Source organism: Mirounga angustirostris, unplaced genomic scaffold, assembly GCF_029215605.1.
Source record: "Mirounga angustirostris isolate CCGP_5_RB_7025 unplaced genomic scaffold, mMirAng1.0.hap1 SCAF_17, whole genome shotgun sequence".
NCBI lineage: Eukaryota > Metazoa > Chordata > Mammalia > Carnivora > Phocidae > Mirounga > Mirounga angustirostris.
In genome coordinates this window covers 39198183-39223978 of record NW_026991725.1, presented here as the reverse complement: position 1 = coordinate 39223978, position 25796 = coordinate 39198183, and the positions used below count along the sequence as shown (strand labels likewise).

The window sequence follows — 25796 nt, the reverse complement described above, 5'->3', positions numbered from 1 at the left end:
TTCCCATGTCTTAGCTCTGGAAGACGCAGACTGTCTTCCTCAAAAGCCCTTCTGACGGTGGCTTCTCCGGGGCTGGGCCACAGCTATTCGGTACCGCTGCTCTGTTCTTCCCACCTGGGGTTTTCTGTCTCCCTGACACACCCATTCCCTCCCAGCTCCCCTCCCTGTTCACAATCCCCTCTGCAGCCTGACAGGACTCTGAGTTGTAAACTCTGCAGAGGATCCCAAGAGCCCAGGTTAAGACGCCCCGCATCTGGCACGTGGATCCCCATGGGAAGGGGCACTGAGTCTAAGCCCTGCCCCCTCACCCAATGCTCGCCTGGTCTCAGGTGAGAGCCTGAGGGGACCACATCGCGGTTCTCCTGGTTACAGTCAGTTCTCCCCACAGCTAAAGCTCAGTGTGTCTACAAACTGCCCAGCAGGGGCAAACCAAGAGCAAACTTTGCACACTTTCTTTGGCAAGACGGTATTTTTCACTCCTCACCAAGTCCTAACGTATCACAGCGCAACTCCACCCCCGTTGTCGTGGAAAACATACTGGATCTCCATACCTTCCCTTAAGGTGTCCAAGGCCGCCAGAGGCGGAGAAAGACCCAGAGACCGAAGCCCCTCCCGCGGGCTTCCTGCGTCCGGGGATTAGGAGGCACAAAGGGCCGGCAGAGAGTGGGCCCAGATGGCAGGGGCAGGGACTAAGCCGGCGAGGTAACGAGCTGCGGCCGCTGCTCGCAGAGAGCGGGCTACCTGAGACGCGCGTCGCCAGCCTCTTGGGCCAGGGGCCTTCCACGTGGGGCCCAAGGACCCGGGATCCCACCCCCGCTCGCGGTGACCTCCTGCACTCAGCCGGGGCCGGGCACTTGTTTCTCCGTTTCCCAGAACCAACACTATTAGGCAAACCCGAAGCTCAAATTCAGTAAACGCGGACGGATCAGGCAGAGAAAAGTTCCCAGCCGCACTTCCTACAGGTGTCCTTCGCCCAAACGGAGCCACGGGATCCAGGGCGAGGCGCGCGGACCCGCGCACAGCTCTCCCCGCCCTGCCCGGGGAAAGCAGGGGTCCCGGCCCTCCCCCGCCTTCCCGCCCCGAGTGGAGGGCACCCCGAGGGGGCGGACCCGGCTGGGTGTTTCCGGGCCCGCGCCTCACCTGGAGCCCCAGGCCGGCCCCCGCCCGAGGCCTCGGCGTCCCACGGAACCGGCCGCCGGGTCCGCTCACTCCGCCGCCGGCCCACGGGCTGCTGGGCGGCCGTCTCCTTCCTGCTCACCTCCGGCGCGGCGAGCAGGGGGCGGAGCCGCTGCTATTTACATAAAGGGCGAGCCGGGAGCGCCGGGCCCCAGCGGCCCCGCCCCCGAGCCTAGCCCCGCCCCTCCAGAGCTCTGAGCCGACGGGGCGGGAGCGCAGCGAGGGCGCCCTCGGGGGGCGGGCGGCGGCCGCTCCCGGGCCAATCCTCGGCCCCGGGGAGCGCGGGGGCGGGACCGCGGCCGGCGTGAATATGCACGAGGCACTGCGGACCCGCCCTCGGCCTCACCTGCGCGCACCTGGACTCAGGACGGCGCGCCGCGCCCAGTGTCCTGCCGCGTCCGGGAGGAAATAGTCCCTGGGACGCACGGCATCCTGGGCCGCCTCCCAGGCCCGACCGCCGAGGGTAGCCGTCCCTCCCCCACGCCGGCCCGGAGCGGCTGAGGGAGGGACGTAGCCGAGCCTGCTCTTCCCGAGGACGCCCAACCCAATCAGAGCGGGTGACCGGCGGACACTGGGCCCGGTTTCGGGACCCAAGAGCGAGGTGGCCTGGGGACGGGGGCGTCGCGGCGAGGCGCCTCCCCTCGGGGCGGGCCCCAAGCCTGGACCCCGGTCCTCCGAGTCGCTGCGGAGGGAGGAAGGCGCTCAAGGCCCCGAAGGACAGCAACATTGACCAGTTTTTAGCACAACTGGGGAGTGAGTTGGAGCGACGAGAGGCGGGAGCGGAGGCCAGGGATGAGAATGGCGCGCTCCACAGCACGACCCGAAGCCACTGGGGTTCAAGCCGCGCCGACGTGGCGCCTGTCTGCCGCCCTTCTATCCCGAAGCGGCTGCGTTCAGGGAAAGCCCGATGGAGCGCCAGCCTCCCTCCGCGGACTACAATTCAGAAAGCCAAGCTGATTAGGTCTGTGACTTCCCGTCCCCTGAGCGCAGGCCCTGAGAAAGGTGCGGGGTCGCGTTCTTGCCCTCCCGGGGAGACTTCTCTTCGCTCCCGCGCCAGAAAAAGCAGCGTTGTCTGCGGCCCGGCAGAACAGGGGTGAGGGCCTGGGGGCCAGGTCCACGGACATCGAGACTTGGGGCGGGGGTGTAGGGGAGAGAAAGGAGGGCTTTGAGGCTCAGGCTCGGGACTTGTCCACTATCTCCAGCCACAGCAGAAAAGCGATCTATTTTTTAATGGCTTTGGCTTTATCGTACGAAGCAGGCACCCTCTCGTTTAAAGGCACAGAGTCCTCTCTTCTGCCCCACCCTGCTGGGTCTCTGAAATCTAGTCCTGAGTTCCAAGGGGATCACTGCACGAGAGCAATCTCAGGCCTGGGACTATGGAAGCCAGGTAGGGGGGGCATGGCTTCGTCCTCCTGCAAGCATCAGACACCCAGGGCCAAGGCCCAGACTAGCTCCTGAAGCTACAGGTCAGGGTCTGGGTATAGGAGGCAGCTGAGATGGTCCCTGAGAGTAGACAGTCCAGGTCCCCCAGAGCAGGTCCCATGCCCTGCCAGAGTGGGGTGATTAGTGTTCCAGATCCCTGGGCAGCGTGAAGTCCCTGAAGCTGTAGAAGGAGATGTCTCCATGATCCACCAGGGCAAAGATCAGAGGAACATCCCCACTCTGGTAGGATAACCGCTTGAGGGTACAGAGGTCTGGAACTGGTTCATCAAATCTGCAGGGATAAAGTTAGACTGAGATGTGGACATAGGCCACCCATAAGCTCTGAGCCCCCAGCCCTCTCAGGCTACCAGAAAGGGAAATTCTAAGACAGGAGTTGAGGGTGCAAGAAGTCTGGCCTCTGGACTCTCCTGTCTGCAAACTGCGTGGCTCCGTTAAGTTCTCCAAGAGGAACCCAGAGCCTTGGTTGGGTACAGGGTCTAGGAAGAGTGAGGTTCTCACCACTTTTAGCCTGTGAATCCCTCTGATTCACATCCCTTCTGCTGGGTGAGCCCTGCAGTAAATTGGCACAGGAGAGACTACCAAAGATGCCAGGAATGAGGGCTCAGGACTTGGGAAGCTCTGGTTCCTATAGCACTGACTGGCTGTGTGGCCCTGAGTCAGTCACAGCTCTCTGGACCTCTGATTCCTCTCAGACTGGCAAACTGGCTAGGGGCACAGAGGGGAGGTCCACTTGGTTTACAAGAGAAGTGGCAGCAGCCTGGGGGTAGTGCTCACTGGTCTCGTACCCACTAATGCACATCCGGGCGTAGGGCTTGCCAGGGTTATTCTTTCGGAATGTGGCCACGGCATCAGCCTGGTAAATGTCAAAGCTGATCTCCAAACCCCCAGACTTCTCCAGCAGCCTGAGGACAGAGTGAGAAACCTTAAGAAACAGGGACTGCCCTCCTCCTCCTCTTCTTTCCATGCCATGCTTTCCCTCCCGCAAATCCAAAGCAGCCTCATCCAGGGGAACTGAGGTCCTGCTGTGAGGTGCCACTTGGGCAGGGGCCTGTCTCAGAACCCTCGGGCTAAATCCACCTCTTGCCTTTCACCCCTCCCTCTACCCTAGACACACATGAATATCAGCCAGGCTAAGGGGGCCCTGGAATGATTCCCCCAGCTCATGTCCAACTGAGTCAAGTCCCAGCTGCCAACTCCTGCTGGCGGCCAAGGTACTCTGGAGACAGGCACTACCTGGAGACTCACCGGGCACCTCCATCAGCAAGGTGTGTGGTCTGCAGCACAGAGATATGCTGAAGGGCTACGGCTGCAAGGACAGTGAAAATAAGGTATTGGGAGGGAAGTCAACCATCTACAGACTCCTCTGACGTTTCTGAATCTGCCATCTAGTTTAGTGTTGCCAGACTTAACAGATTAGAAAAAAAAAAATTGTAGGCATGTCCCATGCAATATTTGGAATATACTTAATACTAAAAAAAATCAGTTGATTATCTGAACTTCAAACTGAACTCATCTGGCAACCCTAGTCTAGTTACTTAGAATCTCCCACGTTCTCCTTAAGGATTGTAAAGAATTCTGAATCTCTTAATACTGTTCTTGCCCTGTTAGTTCCCTATTCTTAAACATGCAGGGCGTACACAGTAAGCCTTCCTTTTATTTGGCCACAATGGTGCCTCCTTGCTCCCCTCACAGAGTTGGGAGAACAGGGATCACAGCTAGTTGGTGGCAGAGCCATCCACATGCATCTTGTTTATTATTTTAAGGATATAGTTGTAGTTTTGTTCCCCCTTGCCTCTTCCCAGACACAGACTTGCCATTTCCAAACCTTCCCACATGGGTCCCTTTGCTGCTTTCCAGGAGAACAGACTGTCCTTGTGGGTTCCACTCCACCGGACAGTTCTCTCCGCCCCATCTTTCTTAAGCCTCAATTAGCCATGGCCAATCCATGTCCCTTTCACGGTCTTATGACTCCTCAGCTGCCGGGGGCCTGTGGGGCTTTGGCAGAGTGAGGGGCTACCTGGGGAATCTGTCTGGCCAGGACTCAGCAAGGGTCTGACAGGCTGGTCCCACAGGTGCGGGGGGCGGCTCTGGCTCTTCTGCAGGTGCCTCCTCTGCAGCAGCTGCTTGTACTCCTGCCAGCTGGAGCAGCACTGCACCTCGGGATCTGAGTTTACATCCTCCCGGAAGCGCTGGGCCTCTGCTTGTTGCTCCCGTTCCTGCCTGGAGAGCTTCTCCTTCCTTTGGTTCAGCTTCTGGCACCAGGATTCAGCATCTGTCTCCCGCCCAGCGACGTTGGCCGGGAGCAGCTCTGGGGCTGGGGCAAGCAGAAGGGTGTGGCGGCTATCTGAAGCCATGTTGGGGAAGGAGATCTGTTCAAAGTTCCAGCGTGGCTTACAAACCCCCTTGACCCCATTCTCTACTTTGCCACTCTCCTGGCTGCACCCCACCCCCTTGTTAGCCAAGTCAGGCCAGGGCTCCAGGGATCCCAGAAGCTGAGATGGGCCCACTGGGCCCTTTACAGGGCTTGACTCCTGAGGTTTCTCCTCTACGCATCGGCTGTCCTCGTTGCAAGGAGGTGGGCTGGAGGTTGTCAGGCTCTCAGGTGTCTCATTCACCCCCCGTGGGGGATTCTCCAGGGCCTTGGCCTTCTTATTAATGGACCTGAGGGACGTGGGGGGGGAATTCAGCACGTCTGCTCCTGATGTCTGAGATGCACACGTCCCACACATATCCTACTGCCTCCAGGATCCTACAAGGGAGCCACCCAAGCCCAGCTCTTAAGCCAGTATATTCTCCAAGGTCCCCAAAATGAGCACTCCTTTAACAGCTCTGCTCCCCAGAACTCCCTGGGGGGGGGTGGCCATGTGGGGAGCATTACCGAGAGCTGGAGCTCCTCCTCTTCCTCTTGCCATTCTGATCCGCTAAGCACTGGGCACTGCCATCCAAGTTCAGCTGTCTCTCATAAGGGGACAGGATGGAGCTGTGGGGTGAGAATTGGATGGGCAACAGATCGACTTTCTCAGCCTGGAGTTCCCAGTGGAATTTGTGAGGGACTGGCCCAGAAGACAAGTCAGTGGGCCAGGGTCAAAGCCAAACCCAAAGGCTAAGTCCCTGGGCAGACCTGCAAGCAGGGTAAATGGGGGCAACCACAAGGGCCTGCCCATGTGTCTTTGCCCAGGCCTCTGGGTCCCACCAATGGCCCCTTTAAACAGAGACTTACTGGAACTGGGGCTCCTACAGAGCCAGCAATAAATGATTAATCACTAGTGAGAAAAATCAAGAGACCAGAAAACTTGGAAAACACAGAAAAATAAAAATACTCATAAACATCTTTGGTTCTTATAAACACCCATGTTTTTTTCTATCAAAAATTACATTGTACTGGGGTGCCTGAGTGGCTCAGTCAGTTAAGCATCTGCCTTCCGTTCAGGTCATCATCTTGGGGTCCTGGGATTGAGCCCCACATTTGAGGTCCCTGCTCAGCAGGGAGTCTGCTTCTCCCTCTCTCTCTGCACCCCCCACCTCCAGCTCCTGTACTTGCCCGCTCTCTCTCAAATAAAATCTTTAAAAAAAAACCTTGTTACTAACATACTGCTGTTTAATCTCTTACTCTCAATAACAAACTATGGACATAGCCCCTCTGACTACAGCATTCTTCCCTACCATGATTTTCTTATGGTGCTAAGGCTACACCATCCAGATGGTACCCACTAGACACAAGGGATGACTTAGGTTAAATTTAAATCCATTAAAATTAAATAAAAATTCAGTCCCACAGTTGTACAAGCCACATATATTGGACAGCAGACACCTGGAAAGCTTTTATCACTGCAGAAAGTTCTACAGGACCGCGCTGCTCTAAGGGACAAACTCAATTTTGTGTGACCATGCCTTCCCCATTGAACTCACAGGATGTTTCCAAGTTCGCCAATTTTGCAAAGTGATAATGTTTTGGGTAAGCTGCCCACTAAATGCAAGTTCTGTGGGGGCAATGATTTTGCTCTCTGAAATTCCTCAGCAACGAGCACAGGGCCTGGCGCCCAGTGAGGAATCAAAATACTGTCAAATGAATGAATGAACATTCTGACAGGTGAACTTACACACACATCTGTGCCTATTTCCTTGGGGTGTATCCCAGTTTTAGGAACCAAAGGGCATAACTGTTCTAGAGCTTTCGTGACATACTGTGAAACAGTGAAGAGTATACCAGTTTCCATCCTTTTGGCCCGTGCGATGGTCTCTGTGGCTCTTAGCAATGCTGGGCTACTAAGGTGACCATCTTTAGAGGCCCCAGAAGGAAAGAACATATAGCATAGCCAAAGGAATGTGAGACCCTACTCAACTGTTAATTCCTCACTTGGCCCTTCATTCATGCATGCACTAGGCTGCACTAGACAAATCTGCTTACCCACTGAGGCACTGTTCTGGTATTCCAGCTACGTGTTAGTGCACTGTCGTGAGCTGTAAGTGCTCAAATGTTATCTGCGGAGTGAACAGGCTGAAGATGGGGCTGAATTTGATAACCCAGGAGAAGCTGAAATGACCCAGACTTGTCCCAATGTGCCTCTCAATAGAGCACTTCCAACAGAGGCCCCCAGCCCGTGCCCAGGGAGCTGCAGCTCCAGCCAAGGATTCTAGGTCAAGAGAGGCCATTTCCACTTTGGGGCTCGTCTACCAGGTCCCAGGACTGGAACAAACGGGAGGGGAATGGGATCGGGATTTACCTTGGTTGGAATCGCCGAACCACGTAGCCCAGTCTCTTCAGGTGGCTGAATGCCTCAAAGAGAAAAAATAAAGATCAGAGGTCCACTTTTGAAAACACCAAATAGTTCCTCCAAACAGGAGCCACTCCCCATGCCCCCTCCCCTGCCCCTCCTGCACACCCCAATCCCAGACCCTGGGATTGGTTGGACCATACTCCATTATAAAAACCCTCCCCAAACTAAGGTCTCAGTCTCTGAATTCCTGTCTCTTGCTTACCTTACTCTGGGCACAAATGACATTTAGCAGTTTCTTGATTTAAATGCAAAATCCCAAAAAAGCTGATAACTGATAAATCAGGAAAAGAACTACACGCTAGAATGTTATGATATCAAAGCTGTCCGGAGCAAAGCTCCTGACCAGTGTGAACAAGGAAGTGGCAAAAGGTGATAGCACACCCCCATCCCTACCACTCCACCCTACACCTCCACAGACAGGGGTAGGGTAGGACTGGTCTTTGGTAAAGAACCACATGTCCATCCTTGTGTTCTAATACCCATATCAGAGAGATGTACGCAGGACTGACCCCATCCTGCTTGATCTCTCAGCAGCCTTCAACATAGCCAAAATCATTTTTCCTTCTTTTGGCTTCTGTGATACCACCTCTCCTGGTTTTTTTCCTATGTTGTCAGACACTTCTCGGTCTGTTTCTGGTTCCTTATCTTCCCCCTGACCTCCTCACACTGGAATGCTCCAGGTCTCAGACCCAGCCCTCTGTTCTGGCCACGTTCCCGTACAGCCCTGTGGTTTTACAGCCATCCACGCGTTCATGATGTCCACATTTATGTCTCTAGCCGTGTGCCCCTCCCCTGCTTTGTCTTCTTCCCAGCCCTCAGTTCTGTGAAGTCAGTCATTCAGTTGCTTGCTTACTTATTCCCAATTGTCACCACTAGCATGCAGGCACCAGGAGAGCAGAGCCCTTGGCTGCCTTGTAGTTCCAGCACATAGCTCTGTGTCTAGCACCTCATGGGTACTTATAAATCCTCACTGACTCAGTGGGATGGATGGTCGCTCCCCTGGGAGAGGGTGGCAGGTACCTGGTACTGCAGAAAAGTCATAGTGTCCTCACTCAGCAGTAGCTGGTAGGCCTCCTGAATAGACAGTGGCAGATCTTGGTGGAAAAGCTGGATGGAGCCCTGCAAGTGGGGCCAACAGCTCAGCTTGTGGACCTTCCTGCAGTGGCTCAACCAATGGGGCAACATCCAGGCGGTGATACATGGGCGCCCTTCCCTCCCCCGCTCCCCCGCCCCCAGCGTCACAGCAAGAACGTGGCCAACCAGGAAAGGAGGGCACCACCACTAATTCGGACGGGAATCCCCGCTGCCTGCATGGTATTCTTGTCTCCGGTTCTAGAATTCGGGTTACAAGCTTTTTGAATCCTCAGTTGTGTATATACTCTTACTCTAGAAAAAACATGTCCTTTCGGTTCCTTGCTCCCAACCCTTCCTCACGCTCCGGGGGCCCCACTCACACACTCCAGCAGATATAAGGCCTCTTCGGGGTGAAGTCGCTGCCGGCCCTGCTCTGAGAAGCCCATGGTCTGCCAGAATTTACCCTGTGCAGAACCCAGAGCAAATGTCACAAAGGAGCCAGGAAGGCAGAGAAGGCGGCTCCCTCTCCCCGAGCCCCGCCTCTCACCGCAGGAGACTTCAGTTCCACGGAGCCCTCTTCTGGCCTCCACTCGGCAGCCACCAAACTGCCCCTGCCGAAGAGTGGGGAGGGGGTCCGTCTGAGTTCCCCCGAGAAGTCGACGGGGTCCGGCCGTCCCGCCCGCCCCGGCCCCGCCCCGGCCCGCCCCCCTCACAGGCGCTCCACGCGCTCCTCCGCCAGCAGCTGCCAGAGCTCCTCGCGGCACCGGCGCAGCCGCTCGGCCTGCGCCGCCGAGCCGTCGGGGAGGAAGTCCTTGGGCCCATGCGAGCGCGGAGGCAGCTTCTGGGACCGCGAGCGGGCAGCGAGGAGCTCCCGGGCACTGGAGAAGGAAGAGACGCGGGGTCAGCGCGGCGCACTCGGAGCCGCGCGGCCCCGTCCGGGCTTCCCGTCCCCTTCCCCCGCGCCCTCTCCGCGTGCCCCGCGCCTCCGCGGGCCGGACCGCACCAGAGCACGCGCCCGGCGGGAACCTCCACAGCAGCAGGGTCGAGCTCGGGCTCCATCGGGCCGCCGTCTGCGGCTGCGCGCGCACCGCCCCCGACCCGCCCACCGCCGGAACTCCGCGCGGCCCTAGAGCCCGCAGATCCGCCCTCCGCTCCACCAGCCTCCGGCTCGACCAACCGGCTTGCCACCTTCCTGGCTGTCCTGGAGCCTGCCAACAGACTTGTGCCTCGATTCCGGGGGCAGAGATTGCAGGTTTCTGGATTTATAGGAGCTCCCGTCTACTCCCCAGCCCTCCCCTGGGCTCCTCTCTAGTAAAAATTGAGGAACGCGGCGTCTGAGAGTGTAGTATGGACAGTCATATGCGTGACCCTCCCCTCCGCAGCCCTGGGCTTAGGGCTGGACACTTAGGCTGGACAAAGAGGAAAGAGGGAGGGTTTAGAGAAGGGAGAGTAGTAGGTTCCCGCACTCCAGCCTCGCAGACTGGCCACCGGGGGCTGTCAGATGCGGTCTGGGTAGGTTCGGAGTTCCTTCTAGGTCTTCCGTTGGGTCCCTTCCGAGGGGCTCGGAAGACGGGTTTCGAGGGCTGGGGGCGGGAGGAGCTGTCCGACCCACGATGGTGCTGAAGCGCCACTCCAGCCTGTCATTAGCACCCCCTCGAGGCTGGGGTCCCCGCCGCTGCCACCGTGGGCCGCTCCGACATGGTCCGCTAGGTGGCACCATTGCTCCAACCAGCGGCTCTGAGTCGGCGACTCTGGTCGCGGGCGGAGGTCAACGTGGGAGTCCCTGGAGGGGCGATGGGCGAAAAGGCAGGGGGGAGCTTCCCAAGTGGGGTCCCCAGGTCTCGGTTTCCAGACCCCTTCACATCACGTCTTCTCTCCCACTCAGTCATAAACAGGGCATCTCGCCCTTGGGTTTGAACTCTAGGACCCCGGGTCGCGGCGGCTCCGCAACCGGGATGCAGGGCGCGCACTCTGGCCCCTACCACGCCGCTTCACCTGGGCGCATGCGCGGACCCAGCCAGCGTGCCCGGTCCGGACGAAAGCGGTGGGGGGCGGGGTCTGGTACGGATGGGGGCGGGGCCGCAGGCGCTGACTGACAGCCCGACTGCGCGGCCGGGACGGTCCCTCCGCTCCCGATCCGGCGGGAGGGAGGGGGGAGGGGCGGGATTTCCTGCGGGAGGCGCCGAGCCGGTCTTGGAAAAGGAGAAGGAGGAGAAAGGGGGTAAGGGGGTCAGTTGGAGCCACCGTCCAGAGTGCCAGGGACCGAGCAGGGCCAGCCAGACCCCCGGCGGGGCAGCTGGGAGAGGTGAGACGGTGGGGCCTGCGCGGGGGGTTAGCACCTTTGAGGGCGGGCACAAACTAACTTTTCTTTCGGGATCGGCGGGCGCCTTCGTCTCTCTGCTCCTTCCGTCCTCCTCGCGCCTCTGTTCCGTCCTCCCGCATCAATCCCTCCGGCGCTTGGCTCTCCCGGTCGCTCCCGCCGCTTTGTTCCCCGGGTCGGCCTGGGTTGGGCTGGGTTGGGGGATTGCGCGGCGCTGGACGGGCATTCCGGGGGGCGGGGGAGCCAGCCCGACCCCAAGCACTACCAGGGGCGTCCTCCTCCTGTGTCGGCTGCGGGCGAGAGCAGGAGTGCCCTCTGGGTTGGGCTTGGGACGTTCTAGGAGTAAGGAGACCCCAGCTAGGGCCCCAGGCCTGCACGGGTCTCATGCCACAGGGCTTGGGCAACAAATTCCTGGCCACTGAGAACTGACGTAAGCTTTTCTGCAGCGAAGTCGGGGCCCCGGGCCTCGGGTTCAGGCTTGGGGGGGGCCGGGCAGCCCCATCTGCCAGCATGCCCCAGCTCTTGTCTCTGTTCTCTGCCCAGCTGCTTCCCCATCCCGCACAAGGGGTGAGGATGGGTCAGCAACAGGTGCTGTAAAGCCTCCCTGTCCAGCAGTCAGACCCCTGCCAGAAATGGGGAGCTATAAGCTCCCCACTCCACCCTCTGAATTTGTAAAGAGCCTGGGGCTAGGGCATCCAGCTATTATAGTAAAGCTTAGATTGGGAGGAGTCTAGGGGCAGGCACCTTCCATAGGGAGTGACCCTTGCCTGTCTGCTGTGCCTGGCCCTTCCAGGCCCCACCTCCTGGCCCACCAGTTGTCTGTGGGTGTCAGAGCCGCAGGCTGTGGAGAACAGGCTGCTGGCCCAGCCTGCCCCAGTGTGTCGTGCTGCCAGGGCCCCTCCTGCCCCAGGTTGAGGTGCTGCCAGGTGCCCTGGGGCCTCAGTGACTCAGCCTCCCTCTCCCAGAAAGTCACTGCCTCCCCCCAAATACTCCTCTCATGCCTGGCAGCTGTCTTCCCGCTCTGAGTGGCTTGGCCCTTCCTTGACTCAGAAGGGCAGCTAGGGTGGTTTGGGGGCTCCCTGGAAGCCCTGTCCTACCCTTCTGAGCCCCGCTTCTGGGACCCTTGCAGGCCTGGCCCCGCCTTCAGCAGAGGCACTGCACCGTTTTCCAGACCCCTGAGACGTGTCCACTGCTGCTGCCGAGGCCGGAGGGAATGCTGACTGCGCTCTGGGTGGGCATTGGTGCTCCTGAGCCACGCCGGGAAGATTGGCGTGCCCAGTCCCAGCCCATCCCTGGGCCGTCCGACGCGGCAAGCAGATATCTGTCCGGGTTTCCACGCGGCCTCCACCCCCCCAGAGATCGGTGTGCCTGCTTGTGGTGGCTGCTCATGAAACACTTTGAGGGAGTACCCGTCAGTGCCTAACAAGAAGCGCACTGCTCGGGACACCAGCCACGCTCCCCCAGGACGCCTGGCCCTCCAAAGGGCCAAGGCATGGCACCCTGACGCCTTGGCTCAGACCTAAAGTTTTCCTGCCTCTGCCCTGGACTCCTGATCCCAGAGCCCAGCCCAGGGACCGGAATGGGTCGTGAACAGGACCTGATCCTTGCCGTCAAGAATGGAGATGTGACTGGTGTGCAGAAACTGGTGGCTAAGGTCAAGGCCTCAAAGACAAGTGAGTGCTTGGTGGGGTGACTGTCTAGCTGAGACCCTGCCCTGAGTGCTCAGGCTACAGAGAGAGGCTTGGGGGTCACTGTGATCTGGGGACTTGGGGTAGGAGGACTGTCCTGTAAGGAATGCCTCTGTGGGAGAGCCACAGAGGAAGTTGGGTCACCCCTTGCTGTGTATCCTTAGGCAAATCACTTAGCCTCTCTGGGCCTCAGTTTCCTGACCTGTAAAGTGAATGGGTTGAAATACATTCATTAGAGGTTTTTTGAGTGCCTACTGTGTGCCAGGCTTTGTTCTAGGCACCAGGCCATTATGTGGCAGCAGGGAATAAAACAGACCGAAATTCCTGCCCTCGTGGAGTTGCCTTTAGCAGGTGGTTTTTCTAATGTATTCTCTGGAGGCAGGAAATTTCTGGCAGTGGGGTTGGGAAAGACTGAACAGCTAGAGTTCCAACCCCATCCCCCTAATTCAACAACAGCAAATCTGCATTTATGGCAGCTTAATGGGGATGCCCGTTAAGGATAACTTTTATTTATTTATTTTTATTTTTTTAAAGATTTTATTTATTTATTTGACAGAGAGAGACACAGCTAGAGAGGGAACACAATTGGGGGGTGGGTGGGCGGGGGGAAGAAGGAGAAGCAGGCTTCCTGCTGAGCAGGGAGCCGGATGCAGGGCTTGATCCCAGGACCCTGGGATCGTGACCTGAGCTGAAGGCAGATGCTTAACTGACTGAGCCATCCAGGTGCCCCCATAACATAGCTTAAAAAAAAAAAAGAGCTCTACTGCTTAAAGCAAAGTTCATCACTATCTCAGCGCTTGCTAAAGCCCCTTCCCCTTGACTTATCTGCCGTGTCCCCTGGGGGTGTGTGGCCAAAGCTGACTTTCTAGAGGTTTCTCCAAAACCCGGGTTTCCAGTCTTGACAGGGTTGTGGGGGCTCCATGCATGGTAGCCACACCTGAACCCCATCTCTTGGGTACCTCTGTGGTGAGATCCCCCCGACCTCTGAGCTTCAAGGCGAGTTCTCTGAGCTGTCCCAGGAGGACACTGTCCTTGTCCCCTGAGTTTCTAGACCAGCAGGGGCAGGAGGTAGCTCCTGCCACCAGACTGGGGCTGGGGGAGGGAGGGTTCCCTCAGAGTGCTGGGGCTCTAGCCTCAAGACACACCTTGGCCCTGTGCACAGGAAGGGGCCCCCCAGACTGCATGAAGACATCTAATTATCCTCACCCACACCTGGAAATTGGGGTCCCAGAAGGAAGGATTTGAAGGACCTGGGAGTTGTGTACATGTGTGTGCACCCGCCTGCACACCAGGGCAGGAGATCCAGGGTATAGGGAGATGGAGCTTGGCTGGGGGGAGGGGGGAGGACAGGTGGTGTGGTCTCTGTGCCCTGGGGAAGTGGATACTGGGTGAGCACGATGGAAGAAAGGTGCCAAAGAGGTCCTGGGAGAGCCCTGGAGGCCCAAGAGTGGGAGCCACTCCCCTTCCTCCCCTCACCTCTGTGTTGTTTTTGGCGACCTGCCCAGTAGGGCCTTGGTTGAGCTGCTGCTGGCCTCACAGCTCTGGGGCCTCAAAATGAGGCCCTCAGGAGGGCTAGCGGGTGGGATCTGGAGGCTGGTGGCGGGAACCTCACAGCCAGGCTCCTAGGCTCTGGAAGGTGCCCTGTGCCCCAGGGGAAATGTCTGTGGGGGAAGAGATCCCTTCCCTCAGCCCCAAAGAGGACTTGTACATTGTGTAGGCACGGGCACAGAGTGACAGGGTCCTGGGACTCCTTGGGAAGCCCTGGCACGGAGCCTCCCCTCCCAGTCCTCTGAGAAGCTGGGAAAGCTGGTATAAAGTGGAGATCACAAGGTGATGTTTGCAGACCCTATAGTTTATGAAATTGTCTAAGCCCTCAATTCCCTGTGAGATGGGTGTTTCAATCTCTACTTTACAGATAAGGAAATTGACATCAGAGAGGATTAGCGAGTTGCCCAAGGTCACACAGCCATTATTTGGTGGATCAGAATCGAGTTCCTGTCCTCTCCCCTCTGCTCCTACACTGGGCTGCCCATCAGAATTACCTAGCGATTGTTCTGAAAATGCAGATTCCCTGTTCTCCTTCAGAATTAGAATCGTCACAGAGATCTTGAGACCCTGCGAGTCAGAAGGTTCTCCAGGTGACTCTAAAGCAGGGCTCAGAAGGGAAGCTGGGAACTCCTGCTCCATATCACAGAAGGGCAAAGGAAACTGATGGAAAGGGAGGTGTCAGGGGCTCCCCTTTTTCCTTCTGGTGGGTGGCTAGAGCCTTTTGGCTGGCTAAAGAGAGATGCTCCCTCAGCCCCCTCCATTTGCTCTCTGGTCACTGGGGGGTCGGCATTCCCTGCCCACCCCGGGCCTCTTGAGGGAGCAGGCGGCTGGGAGGAGAAGGGCGCCGTTACCCTGGCCTTGCTGCTGCCTTCCCTCCCTCCCCAGCTCCCTTTTCTGAACTGTCTCCTTCTCTGGCCAGAGGAAATGGAGTGGGCTGAGGGTGGCCCAATGAGCTCACATCCTCTGCCTGAGCCTAAATCAGGAGCGACCCTTCCACCCCCAGAGCCAGGCCGGGAAGAAGGCTGCGCTGCAGGGGAAGTGGCTAGAGCCACTGCCAGGAGCCAGGAGCCTCCGCCCTCCAGCCAAGGTCCCTAGCCCAGGCACTGGGAGCCTCTCTCCCCCACCGCCTTTCCGGCCATTGTTCTGGAAAGAACAGAGCCACCCAGCCTGGCCCTGCCCCTGTTCCTGTCTGTCCCTCCTGTCACATTGTCCTGCCACTCCCCGGAGGGACTGTATCTCACCGCTGAGCTGCCGCATCCCGGGCTGGCCAGGCCTGGCGGCAGGTGGAGGGACTTTCTCCTTCCTGCTGACCTCGCTGTCTTCTGTGAGGCTCGCGGAGGTACCATGGCTGCCCAAGGTCATGCAGCCAGTAAGGGGGAGAATTTGAACCACACACTTCCTGCTCCTAAAACCCCTCTCCTTCCTGTTGCCCTGACTGGCTGTGTGTGACAAGGACTTTCCGAGGGGGCTAGAGGAAGGCGGGGGGCCTCCGCTTCTCGCCAGCGGCCCCCACCCCCTCACCCCTTCCATCACTGCCAGCTCTGTATTTACCTTTTCTGCGTAGCGTATAGTGTAATTCGGCTCAGTCCTAAATGTAGCTGTCCCCTCTCTCCCCGTCCCATGCGCCTCACTCCCGAGCTGATCCCTCCCTGTTGGAATGAGGCCCTGTCTTGCTGGGGTGTTCAGGGGCCCACCAGGGCCTGGAGGGCAGGCCTGGACCAGCATGCTTGGCACCCTGCCCAGCCTGGGTTGAGCCAGGCCTCCTCCTTCCCAGCAGGGGTGGGTTCCAGCAGGAGGCAGGGGCCCGCCTGTGACAGACATTCCTTTTCCTCTCCCAACACTCATCAGGGACCACCCCCTCCCGTGCCCTGGCCAGAGCACACCTGCCTGAATCCTTTCTCCCTCCCTGACAGGGGAATGGACCAGCGTACTGCCCGGGCCCCTGGCTCCTCTGGCCGCCACCCAGCAGAGAGCCCTCTGCCCGGGGTGTGGACATCTCTGCTGGGAGCCTGTGGGTGCAGAATCAGCAGTTACTCCCCTGACAGGAGTTGGGGGGGGGACGGGCGGGGACTGTACCGATTTGGCTGGAGGACGGCACGTGGACAGTAATGGCTAACGTGTAAGGAGCGCCGAAGGGCGATGGCCCCCATCTGCGGTGGGCCAACAAGGCTCAGGCATTATCCTCGCAAGCCTGGTGAGCAGGTTCTCTGATTGACCCATCTTACGAGGACACTAAGCCTGACAGGCTGAGTGACTTGCTCGGGATCACACACCCCAGTGCAGGTCTATCCGATGCCACCTTCTTCACTGTTCTCCACTCAGGGATGTCCCCGAGCTTGAGTCCAGCCCTGGCATCTGCCCTGCTACCCTCTGGCATCCAGTGCCCCTCTCCCCTCTCTCCCAGCCCCCTCGGCCCAGTGGGACAATGAGACTCTCCTTGGCCTGCTCAGGCAGGAATGCTAACCATGCGCTCGTGGGCCTGTCCACTGAGGGCACGGCATGCCAGTCTCCCCCTTTCCCACCCCCTTTGGCTCTATAAACAAGCTGGGCTGGGGGCGCAGGGAAGCCAGGCTCCTTCTGTGGGCAGCTCCCTGCACTGGGCACTCTGGAGCTGATGGGCCAGTGGGCCGGCTGGGGAGCCATAGGGACAGGACAGCCAAAGGGCCATGGGGCAGGTGCTTTCTTGCACACCAAGAGGTCAGCGGGATTGGGGAGCAGCATGGGGAGGGAGAACTGGTTAGGATGCAGGTAAGGGCAGATCATTCTAGAGTGTCCTGATGCCCTCTGCTCTGATCCCCCAGAGCTCCTCGGCTCCACAAAGAGACTCAATGTCAACTACCAGGATGCTGATGGGTGAGTGTGAGCCCACATCCCTCTCGAGAGCTGTGGGGTGGGGGAGGGGTAAGGGGAAAGACCTGGGCCCTAAAGTCCCTTCCCCTCTTAAATTTGGCCCTTGAATTGTGTTCGCTGAAGCTGTTGTCTGTGCGCACCCTCCTGCCTGTGGAGCTATCCTCGAGTGAGGGGAGGGAGCCCCGGTGCCTCTCGGGGGGGCCTCCTGGGTCAGATTCCTGCTAGGCCCCCTTTTCTCCCCAGAGGGCAGGAGCCTTTGGGCTCCTGCTCCCACGGCCCCCTCCCCTGGGCTGGCTGGCGGGGGAGGCCAGACAAACAGGCCTCTCAGCCCAGACACTGAGCCCTTTCATGCTGTAGGCCGGCAGCTCTGCGCTCCCACGGCAGGGCTGGCAGGGTGGGGGAGCGAGGGCACAGTGGGCAAGGAACTCAGCCCTGCCAGCCTCCGGGTTGAGTCTGGTGTGGAAGACTAGGATTTGGGGGCTGGGGGACTGCTCAGTTGACACCCCTCCCTGTGTCCCACCACACAGATTCTCTGCTCTTCATCACGCTGCCTTGGGGGGCAGCCTGGAGCTCATAGCCTTGCTGCTGGAGGCCCAGGCCACTGTTGACATAAAGGACAGCAATGGTGAGACCCCAGTGTGTCCCCCTCGACACCCCCTGTGGTGCGAGTTTGCTCCTGCCACATCCTAGCAATGCTAGTACATGTTGGCATAGTTTCTCTGGCTTGCAAACGCCTTACCTTTTTCATCTTCACGGCCTTCTGGGGGTGATGGGTGGTTCTAATACCCCGTTATCCAGAAGAGGAAGCTCAGCTTACCTTCCTGTCCAGAGGTCCCACCAGATCACCCGTGGTACGCCAGGTGGGATTCCGACTTCAGCCCCATACGGCTGGACATTTCCCTGACCGAACCAGCATCCCTTGCCTTGGGTCTGTCTCCCCCTCCAGCTTGGGGGGGGGCCTCCGGACTCTGCTCAGTTCCTTCCCCCGACCCCATAGCATCCCAGGACCTCCTCAGACCCACCCCACCCCCGCAGGCATGCGCCCACTGCACTACGCAGCCTGGCAGGGCCGGCTGGAGCCCGTGAGGTTGCTGCTGCGTGCTTCTGCGGCCGTCAACGCCGCCTCGCTGGATGGACAGATCCCGCTGCATCTGGCCGCCCAGTACGGACACTATGAAGTGGTACGGGAGCCCGCGTGCCCGCGAGGGGCGCTGGAGCGGGGCGGGGGGGCGGGAGGAGGGGGGCTGGCCGGGCCAGAGCCCTCACTCAGCTTCCTCCACCCCAGTCAGAAATGCTCCTCCAGCACCAGTCCAATCCCTGCCTAGTCAACAAGGCGAAGAAGACGCCCCTGGATCTGGCCTGCGAGTTTGGGCGGCTCAAGGTGAGGCCTGCGGCTCCTGGGGTACTGGGCCCTGGGTGGCTGTCAGGGTTCTCAGGAGGAAGCCCTACCTGGGTGCTGCTTGCCGCAGGTGGCCCAGCTGCTGCTGAACAGTCACTTATGTGTGGCACTGCTGGAGGGCGAGGCCAAGGACCCCTGCGACCCCAACTACACCACGCCCCTGCACTTGGCTGCCAAGAACGGCCACAGAGAGGTCATCAGGTAACCACTGCCCCCCCCCCACTTCCTCATCCCCTTCCTGCAGAATGGGTGATGGCCCCTCGGTGCCCTGCCCTGCGGCCCTCTTCACCCTGGTTCTGGGTCACTCTCCCAGCCCCCCGGCAATCTGCTTCCTCTCCTGCTCCCTACCACCCCTGTGACTTGCCCCCGCCACGTCCGCAGGCAGCTCCTTAGAGCTGGGATCGAGATCAACCGCCAGACCAAGACCGGCACGGCGCTCCACGAGGCTGCGCTGTATGGCAAGACGGAGGTGGTGCGGCTGCTTCTGGAGGTGGGTGTGGGCGCCCGGTCACCCCACACACGGGTGTGGAACCCCCACTGGGTGCCGCGTCCGAGACCAGCTGGGGAAGCATGGGAGGGGGTCTGCACCAACAACGTGGCGTTTAGGTGGGCCGCGGCCTTGTGGCCGGAGAGCAGACAGACCTGGTTCAAGCCCCTCTTCTGCCTTACGCCAGCTCAATGACCTTGAGCTCATCCTCAATCCTGTCTCTGAGCTTCCATTTCTTCATTTGTAAGATCTGAAAATAGTGGGTACTGTTTGCCTCCTGGATAGTGGTGAGGCTTGGGGGAAATGGCAAGCAAAGCGCTTCGTGCCTGCTCACACTGCCCTGTGCACCCAGGGCGGGGTGGACGTGAACATCCGGAACACATATAACCAGACAGCGCTGGACATCGTGAATCAGTTCACCACCTCCCAGGCCAGCCGAGAAATCAAGCAGCTCCTGCGGGGTGAGTGTGTGTGAGAGAAGACCCGGCCCAGGCTCGGGGTCCGGAGCCACTCCAGTGAGGACTACGAAGTGAAGCAGGAAGTGTCCCAGGAGCAAGATGTCACACTGCCAAATGGAGGGCTGGTCAGGGGACTGCTGCAACAGGAACCTGGGGGAAGGGTTGTGAAGGGGACGGGTCAGGCGGGAAGATGCCCTAAGGACCCTCAGATGATGCCTGCCCTGCCTCTTCTCTTAGAGGCCTCAGGGATCCTGAAGGTCCGAGCACTCAAGGATTTCTGGAACCTCCACGATCCCACTGCTCTCAACGTCCGGGCAGGGGATGTCATCACGGTGAGGACCCAGTGCGGGCGTTCCTTTGCTAGCACTGATGATTGCTGTCACACGGGCGCCTGCTGTGGATCGGGCTCGGTGCTAAGGTCTTTCTGTGCACTGTCTCATTGAATTTCTCCCCATCCGGGTAAGGTAGGTGCTGTTTAACCATTTCCTTTCTGGAGAGGACAAAATTGAGTCTTAGAGAAATTAAAGTGGTTTGCCCAAGACCCCACGGCGAGCAGCGGCGTTGGGATTTGAACCCGGGCTGACTCCGGGACTCTTGACACAGAGGATCGGGCTGGATGCTGGCAGGAGGTGCAGAGCTGTGGGTGTACTCGGGCATCAGCTTCTTGTGGGGAGAGGAGGAGCCGGGCTGGGGCCGTAGGGCTGGCTGCCTGCCCTTGGCGGGTGCAGGACATAATCGCTGTCATCGCCCTCCAACGCCCCACAGGTGCTGGAGCAGCATCCCGACGGCCGCTGGAAGGGCCACATCCACGAGAGCCAGAGGGGCACGGACCGTGTGGGCTACTTCCCCCCAGGCATCGTGGAGGTGGTCAGCAAGCGGGTGGGCGTCCTTGCGCCCCGCCTCCCGTCGGCCCCCACGCTCCTGCGTCCAGGCTTCTCCCGGACGCCACAGCCCCCTGCTGAGGACCCCCTACACCCTTTGACCTGTGGCCAGCTCCCTCGGGTGGGCCTCAGCCCAGACAGCCCAGGTGCTGCATCCTCCCAGAGGGCGGTGCTGGGCACCAGGGTGGGCGTCTGACCTCGGCAAGCTGCCAGTCAGCTGTTGGCAGGGCCAGCTGGGGCTCTAACCCCTTTGCTTGTGGCCCTGCAGCAGGTGACAGGAATAGTGTGGGCAGCGAGGGCAGCGTGGGCAGCATCCGCAGTGCCGGCAGCGGGCAGAGTTCCGAGGGCACCAATGGCCATGGCACTGGCCTTCTTATCGAGAACGCCCAGGTAGGAGGGTGGAGGAGGGAGGGGGCGCTGGGACCAGGACAGGGCCCTCCATCCTGCCGTCAGCTCCCCACATGCTGAGTAGCCTCTTCCCGGTCTCTAGCCACTGCCGTCCCCCGGAGAGGACCAGGCGCTGCCAGGACTGCACCCCCCACCCCTGGCAGGTAGGAAGGGTGAATGGTACCTGGGTGGGCACCCCTCCAGCATGTCGCACCTGATTCTACCTCTCTCCCTCCTGAAGACAACCTGAGCCACCGCCCTCTGGTCAACTACCGTTCCGGGGAACAGCTCTTTATGCAGGATGTGAGGCCGGAGCAGCTGCTGGAGGGGAAGGTGTGACCCCCCACTGGGAAGCGGGCTGTGGGCCCCAGGGGTGCGGTGGTGTGGGATGGGCCCCTGCTCAGGCCAGGCGCCTAGGGGAGGCTGGGGCAGATGGCCGGGCTACGGCCTCGGCTCTCCTCAGTAGGCGCCGCTGTTAACATCAGCCCCTGCCCCCATACTGCAGGATGCTCAGGCCATTCATAACTGGCTGAGTGAGTTCCAGCTGGAAGGCTACACCGCCCACTTTCTGCAGGCCGGCTACGACGTGCCAACCATCAGCCGTATGACTCCCGAGGTAGGGGCCACGGCCGGGGGGCAGCGGAGGGCCCGGTGGGCGCTGGAGGGGGCCTGATGGCGCGAGTCTGTGTGGCAGGACCTGACAGCCATTGGCGTGACCAAGCCTGGGCACAGGAAGAAGATTGCCTCAGAGATTGCTCAGCTCAGCATCGCCGAGTGGCTGCCCAACTACATCCCGGTAAGCAGGTGGCCGGCACTGGCTCCCCCACTCAGCCGCGCCGTGCTGGCCCTTCCTGGCTGGGGCGCCGAGGCCAGCCCAGGAGCCAGCTCCCATGGGCTGCTTTTGCAGGTGGATCTGCGCGAGTGGCTGTGTGCGCTGGGGCTGCCGCAGTACCACAAGCAGCTGGTGAGCAGCGGCTATGACTCCATGGGGCTGGTGGCCGACCTCACCTGGGAGGAGCTGCAGGAGATCGGGGTCAACAAACTCGGTGAGGACTGCCCTGGGGCCTCCTGGCCGGGCCCCCCACATGCCTCCAAGGGGCTCTAAAACGTTTCAGGGTTCAAGCCCAGCGGGGAGAATAGGGTCCAGGAGGGACTGGGGTGGGCCTTTGCAGCCCCAGCTGACCCTGTGGCCTCTACCCATCCCCTCTCAGGTCATCAGAAGAAGCTTATGCTGGGAGTGAAGCGGCTGGCCGAGCTCCGGCGGGGCCTACTGCAGGGGGAGGCCCCAGTGGAAGGCGGCCGCCGGCTAGCCAGAGGCCCAGAGCTGATGGCTATCGAGGGGCTGGAGAATGGGGACGGTCCGACTGCCGCTGGCCCACGCCTCCTCACCTTTCAGGGCAGCGAGCTAAGCCCAGAGCTACAGGCAGCCATGGTGGGGGGCGGCCCTGAGCCCCTCCCCCTGCCCCCTGCCCGCTCCCCCAGCCAGGAGAGCATTGGGGCACGCTCACGAGGGTCGGGTCATTCACAGGAACAGCCTGCCCCCCAGCCCAGTGGAGGAGACTCCAGCACCCCACAGGAGAGGAACCTTCCAGAGGGCACAGAGCGACCCCCTAAGCTTTGTTCCCCACTTCCTGGCCAAGGGCCCCCCCCTTATGTGTTTATGTATCCCCAGGGCTCACCCTCCAGCCCAGCCCCAGGGCCACCTCCTGGCGCACCTCGTGCCTTCTCCTACTTGGCTGGTCCCCCTGCCACTCCTCCGGACCCGCCTCGGCCCAAGCGCCGGTCCCACAGCCTGAGCCGCCCCGGCCCTGCTGAGGGGGAAGCAGAGGGGGAGGCTGAAGGGCCGGTGGGCAGTGCCTTGGGCAGCTATGCCACCCTCACCCGGCGGCCGGGACGCAGTGCCCTAGCGCGGACCAGCCCTAGCCCAACCCCAGCTCGAGGGGCTCCCCGCAGCCAGTCCTTTGCCCTTCGTGCCCGACGCAAAGGCCCGCCACCCCCACCTCCTAAACGCCTCAGCTCCGTCTCTGGCCCCACCACGGAGCCGCCTCCTATAGATGGAAGCCCGGGGCCTAAGGAGGGGGCCTCTGTGCCCCGAAGGCGAACACTGAGTGAACCAACTGGCCCCTTGGAGCCCCCCGGCCCGCCTGCCCCGGCTGGCCCCGTGTCGGACACAGAGGAGGAGGAACCAGGGCCGGAGGGGACGCCCCCATCTCGGGGCAGCTCAGGGGAGGGGCTCCCATTTGCGGAGGAGGGGAACCTGACCATCAAACAGCGGCCGAAGCCAGTGGGCCCCCCACCCCGGGAGGCGCCTGTGCCCGCTGGCCTGGATTTCAACCTCACCGAGTCAGACACTGTTAAGCGGAGGCCCAAATGCCGGGAGAGAGAGCCGCTGCAGACGGCACTTCTGGCCTTTGGAGTGGCCAGCGCCGCACCCAGCCCCTCCGCCCCCCTGCCCTCGCAGACCCCCAGCGAGCCCTCCTCAGCTGCTCCCATCCCTCCCCAGCCTGACCCTAGCAGCCTTCCAACTCAGGGAGCTCTGGCCCCTCTTTCTCCCAGCCCCCCAGCCCAGCCCCCTGCGCCCCCCGCACCCCCCGGCCCTGGGCCTGCTCTGGAAAACAGTGCAGGCAGTCGGCGGCCTGGGGAGACGGAGCCCCCTGCTTCCCCTGCTGCCCTCATCAAGGTGCCGGGTGCAGGTATGAGGCAGGGCCCGCAGGGGGGGGGGCGTCGTGTGCAAGGGTTGTGTCCAGCCATCTGAGTCACAGCCAAACTTTTTGCCTCTGCAGGAACGGCCCCCAAGCCTGTGTCTGTGGCCTGCACCCAGCTGGCATTTTCTGGCCCTAAGCTGGCTCCCCGGCTCGGCCCCCGCCCCGTGCCTCCTCCGAGGCCAGAGAGCGCTGGGGCCGTGGGCTCTGGCCGGGCCCAGCAGAGGCTGGAACAGACCAGCTCATCCCTGGCAGCTGCGTTAAGGGCCGCAGAGAAGAGCATTGGCACTGAGGAGCGAGAGGGGTGAGGGGTGCTGGGTGCTGGGCGGGCGGGTGCGGAGGGAGAGGGCTGCAGTGGAGGAACAGCTCCTCTAACTCCTCTTCCCCAGGGTCCTGGGCATGTTGGTGGGGGAGGGGAGCAGACAGATCCTTAGAGTGGGGTGACCCTCATGGGAATGGGAGGAGCCCAGGTTCTGAAGTCACCCAGATCTGACCTGTGGGGAATCCTGGTGGCTGCCACTTAGAGGCATGGGAGCTTGAGCACATCACTTCCTCCTGAGCCCTAGCGCCCTCACGTAAGGGAGAAGTTAAGATGCACACAGAGTGTTTGGCACCGGCCAGGCATTCAGGCACAGCCCCTGGCCCACCCACGGCCCACTTTCTGATCGGACCCGGTCCTTGCAGCCCTCCCGGCACCTCCACCAAGCACATTCTGGATGACATCAGCACCATGTTTGACGCCCTGGCTGACCAGCTAGATGCCATGCTAGACTGAGAGCCTCTGGTGGCCTTCAGCAGCGCCCATCATGACCTGCAGTGTCTGCGGCCTTTGCCCCCGCGCAGAAGCGTGCCTGCCCAGGCGGGGGCCGTCCTGCCACTCCAGGCCAGCGGCTGTCGGCGCTGCAGCGCTGGGGGGCCGTCTCCACGGGAGGCTGAGGGGACTTGTCAGAAGCTGACATCTCAGCAGAGCCCCCTCCCGGTGTGTAACCTGACCAGTCAGCCCTGCCCCGTGGACAGGGACCCTGGCAAGAGCTTCCTCCCTGGAGAGAAAGAGGTGGCTTCTGGGGTGCTCCCTCTGCCCTCCCCCACCTCCAGGGGCTCCAGTCCCTGTGCCAAGGACCTCTTGACACCTGCCCTGCTGTCCGGGCACACGCGGAGGCTGGAGAAGGCTGTGTGTCTGACCGGGTCCACACAGGTGTACACAGGACATATAACTAAGCGGCCAGGGGCTTGCTCTTGGCGGCGGTGGGCCCCTGCTCGCCCCTGCCCGCCCCTGCTCCTGCCCGCAGTGAGGCAAAACTGGCAGGGGTAGGGCCAGTGGGAGCAACAGATCCCCAAAGTCCAAACTTTTTCAACTGTAAATGTTATTTTTTAAGGAGAGAGAAATGCATATATTTTAAATGGAATTTATTCTATCTATAACCGCCTGAGAGGACACGGGGGAAGAGGCTTTAGACCACGGCACGAGTGCGCATGATTCGCCTCGGGGCTGGAAGGCTGATCTGGGTGGCCCCGGGCCCCGGCTCTGTAACCATTAACCTCTTATCCTAACTAACCCCAATGAAAGTGTCATTCCACGTGATCGGGCTGTGTGTTTGGATCTGTGCCACGGACCTCTGAGCCCAGGGTTCTCGCCTGGGCCAGACCCGAGGACTCCTGCCAGTGGGGAAGGAACAAGGCTCGGGCCCTCCCCTCCCCTTCGGGGCTCCCTCACCGGCCAAAGCCTTGGGTGGGCCCCTGAGTGGCTGCCTCATGGACCAGCCACGGATTTTTCTTAAGCAGTTTACAAGTTTTAATACAAACCAGTCTACATTCATTCCTAAAAGGCTCATTTCCAGTAAAAAATATACACCAGTAAAAACATTCTCACAGGAGAACTAGGGCAGGGGGCCAAAGGAGCCCTGGGCCATATCCCCAGGACTGGCGCTCCAGGCCAGCTTGAAGGCGGGCACAGGAAGAGGTAACCAGGGCAAGGCAGGGGGTCTTCATCTTCGGGACTGAGTGTGAGGCTCCCCCACAGAGGGAGGGAGGGGGAGTACTCGACCACCTCCAGGCCCCCACCCCAGGAAGACAGGTGGGGTGCAGGGAGGATGCACCAGCACTGCTCCCTTTCACGGTAGCCTGTCTGAACCCCCCCACGGCTGCTGCCACTGAGGTCCTGGCCCCACCAGGTTCATGGCTCTGCCCGGAGACCCAAGAGCAGAGGGCCCTGGGCTAAGAGACCCTAAAGGAGGCAGCCCGCAGGCGGAGGAAGCTAAGGGCCCCTCTGCTAAGTGCACTAGGTCATACATTCAAGACCAGACTGTCCTGATGCTGAGGCCACGGCTCACCAGCTCCTCCACAGTAAGCCCTGGGGATCAGGACGACAGATGGGTCGGACGAGGAGCTGGGCCTCCCGTGACACAGGCCGCGAGAGGAAACCCTGAAACATTCACGATACCAACCCCCCAGACTCAGAAACTGGTCTGGCTTTAGCCCCGGCACCTGGGCAACGAGAACCACTGTGGCCAATGGCTCAGAAGGGGGAGTTCATGCCCAGTTTCGTTTCAAACTGCAGTTTCTGCCGCTTCTGGTAGCGAACCCGGACCCTGGTGGGGCAGGAAAT

At 60.5% G+C, this 25796-nt stretch overlaps 4 protein-coding genes across 25 annotated transcripts in view; 1 reads left to right on the top strand and 3 right to left on the bottom strand.

Annotated features, from left to right (window-relative positions):
• Positions 1-1293, bottom strand: part of LLGL2 (LLGL scribble cell polarity complex component 2) — a 37274-nt gene extending 35981 nt beyond the window's left edge. For all 3 annotated transcript variants that reach the window (XR_010408468.1, XR_010408467.1, XM_045888467.3), the window contains exon 1: positions 1141-1293. The gene's annotated coding sequence lies outside the window, so the exon portion shown is untranslated. The remainder of the gene's footprint in view (positions 1-1140) is intronic.
• A 351-nt stretch (positions 1294-1644) lies between these two features.
• TSEN54 (tRNA splicing endonuclease subunit 54) lies at positions 1645-9551 on the bottom strand. Of its 2 annotated transcripts, XM_045888468.3 has the most exons (11): positions 9475-9551; positions 9185-9349; positions 9019-9082; positions 8852-8935; positions 8418-8516; positions 7344-7396; positions 5498-5599; positions 4637-5280; positions 3865-3925; positions 3405-3521; positions 1645-2890 (listed from the first exon to the last, which is right to left on the bottom strand). In XM_045888468.3, exons 1-11 carry the CDS (start codon positions 9528-9530, stop codon positions 2740-2742), a joined length of 1596 nt encoding a protein of 531 aa, XP_045744424.1. In that variant the 5' UTR covers positions 9531-9551; the 3' UTR covers positions 1645-2739. The 2 variants fall into 2 exon arrangements, with proteins under 2 accessions (XP_045744424.1, XP_064438570.1); XM_064582500.1 differs by lacking the exon at positions 1645-2890 and having other exon boundaries at positions 3853-3925.
• Positions 9552-10621: 1070 nt separating this feature from the next.
• On the top strand, positions 10622-24773 carry CASKIN2 (CASK interacting protein 2). Of its 5 annotated transcripts, XM_054510705.2 has the most exons (21): positions 10622-10776; positions 11921-12464; positions 15941-16221; positions 16829-16880; positions 17405-17502; positions 17913-18058; positions 18163-18258; positions 18347-18477; positions 18658-18766; positions 19116-19224; positions 19459-19553; positions 19987-20248; positions 20371-20492; positions 20593-20653; positions 20731-20822; positions 20995-21105; positions 21184-21285; positions 21397-21535; positions 21701-23182; positions 23273-23495; positions 23876-24773. In XM_054510705.2, exons 3-21 carry the CDS (start codon positions 16167-16169, stop codon positions 23964-23966), a joined length of 3576 nt encoding a protein of 1191 aa, XP_054366680.1. In that variant the 5' UTR covers positions 10622-10776; positions 11921-12464; positions 15941-16166; the 3' UTR covers positions 23967-24773. The 5 variants fall into 5 exon arrangements, with proteins under 5 accessions (XP_054366680.1, XP_045744429.1, XP_045744427.1 ...); XM_045888473.3 differs by lacking the exon at positions 15941-16221 and having other exon boundaries at positions 20374-20492; XM_045888471.3 differs by lacking the exon at positions 15941-16221.
• Positions 24582-25796, bottom strand: part of TMEM94 (transmembrane protein 94) — a 34738-nt gene continuing 33523 nt past the window's right edge. For all 15 annotated transcript variants that reach the window (XM_064582491.1, XM_064582490.1, XM_064582492.1 and 12 more), the window contains one exon: positions 24582-25779. In XM_064582491.1, coding sequence (XP_064438561.1) covers positions 25707-25779 — 73 coding nt within the window. In that variant the 3' untranslated portion in view covers positions 24582-25706. The remainder of the gene's footprint in view (positions 25780-25796) is intronic.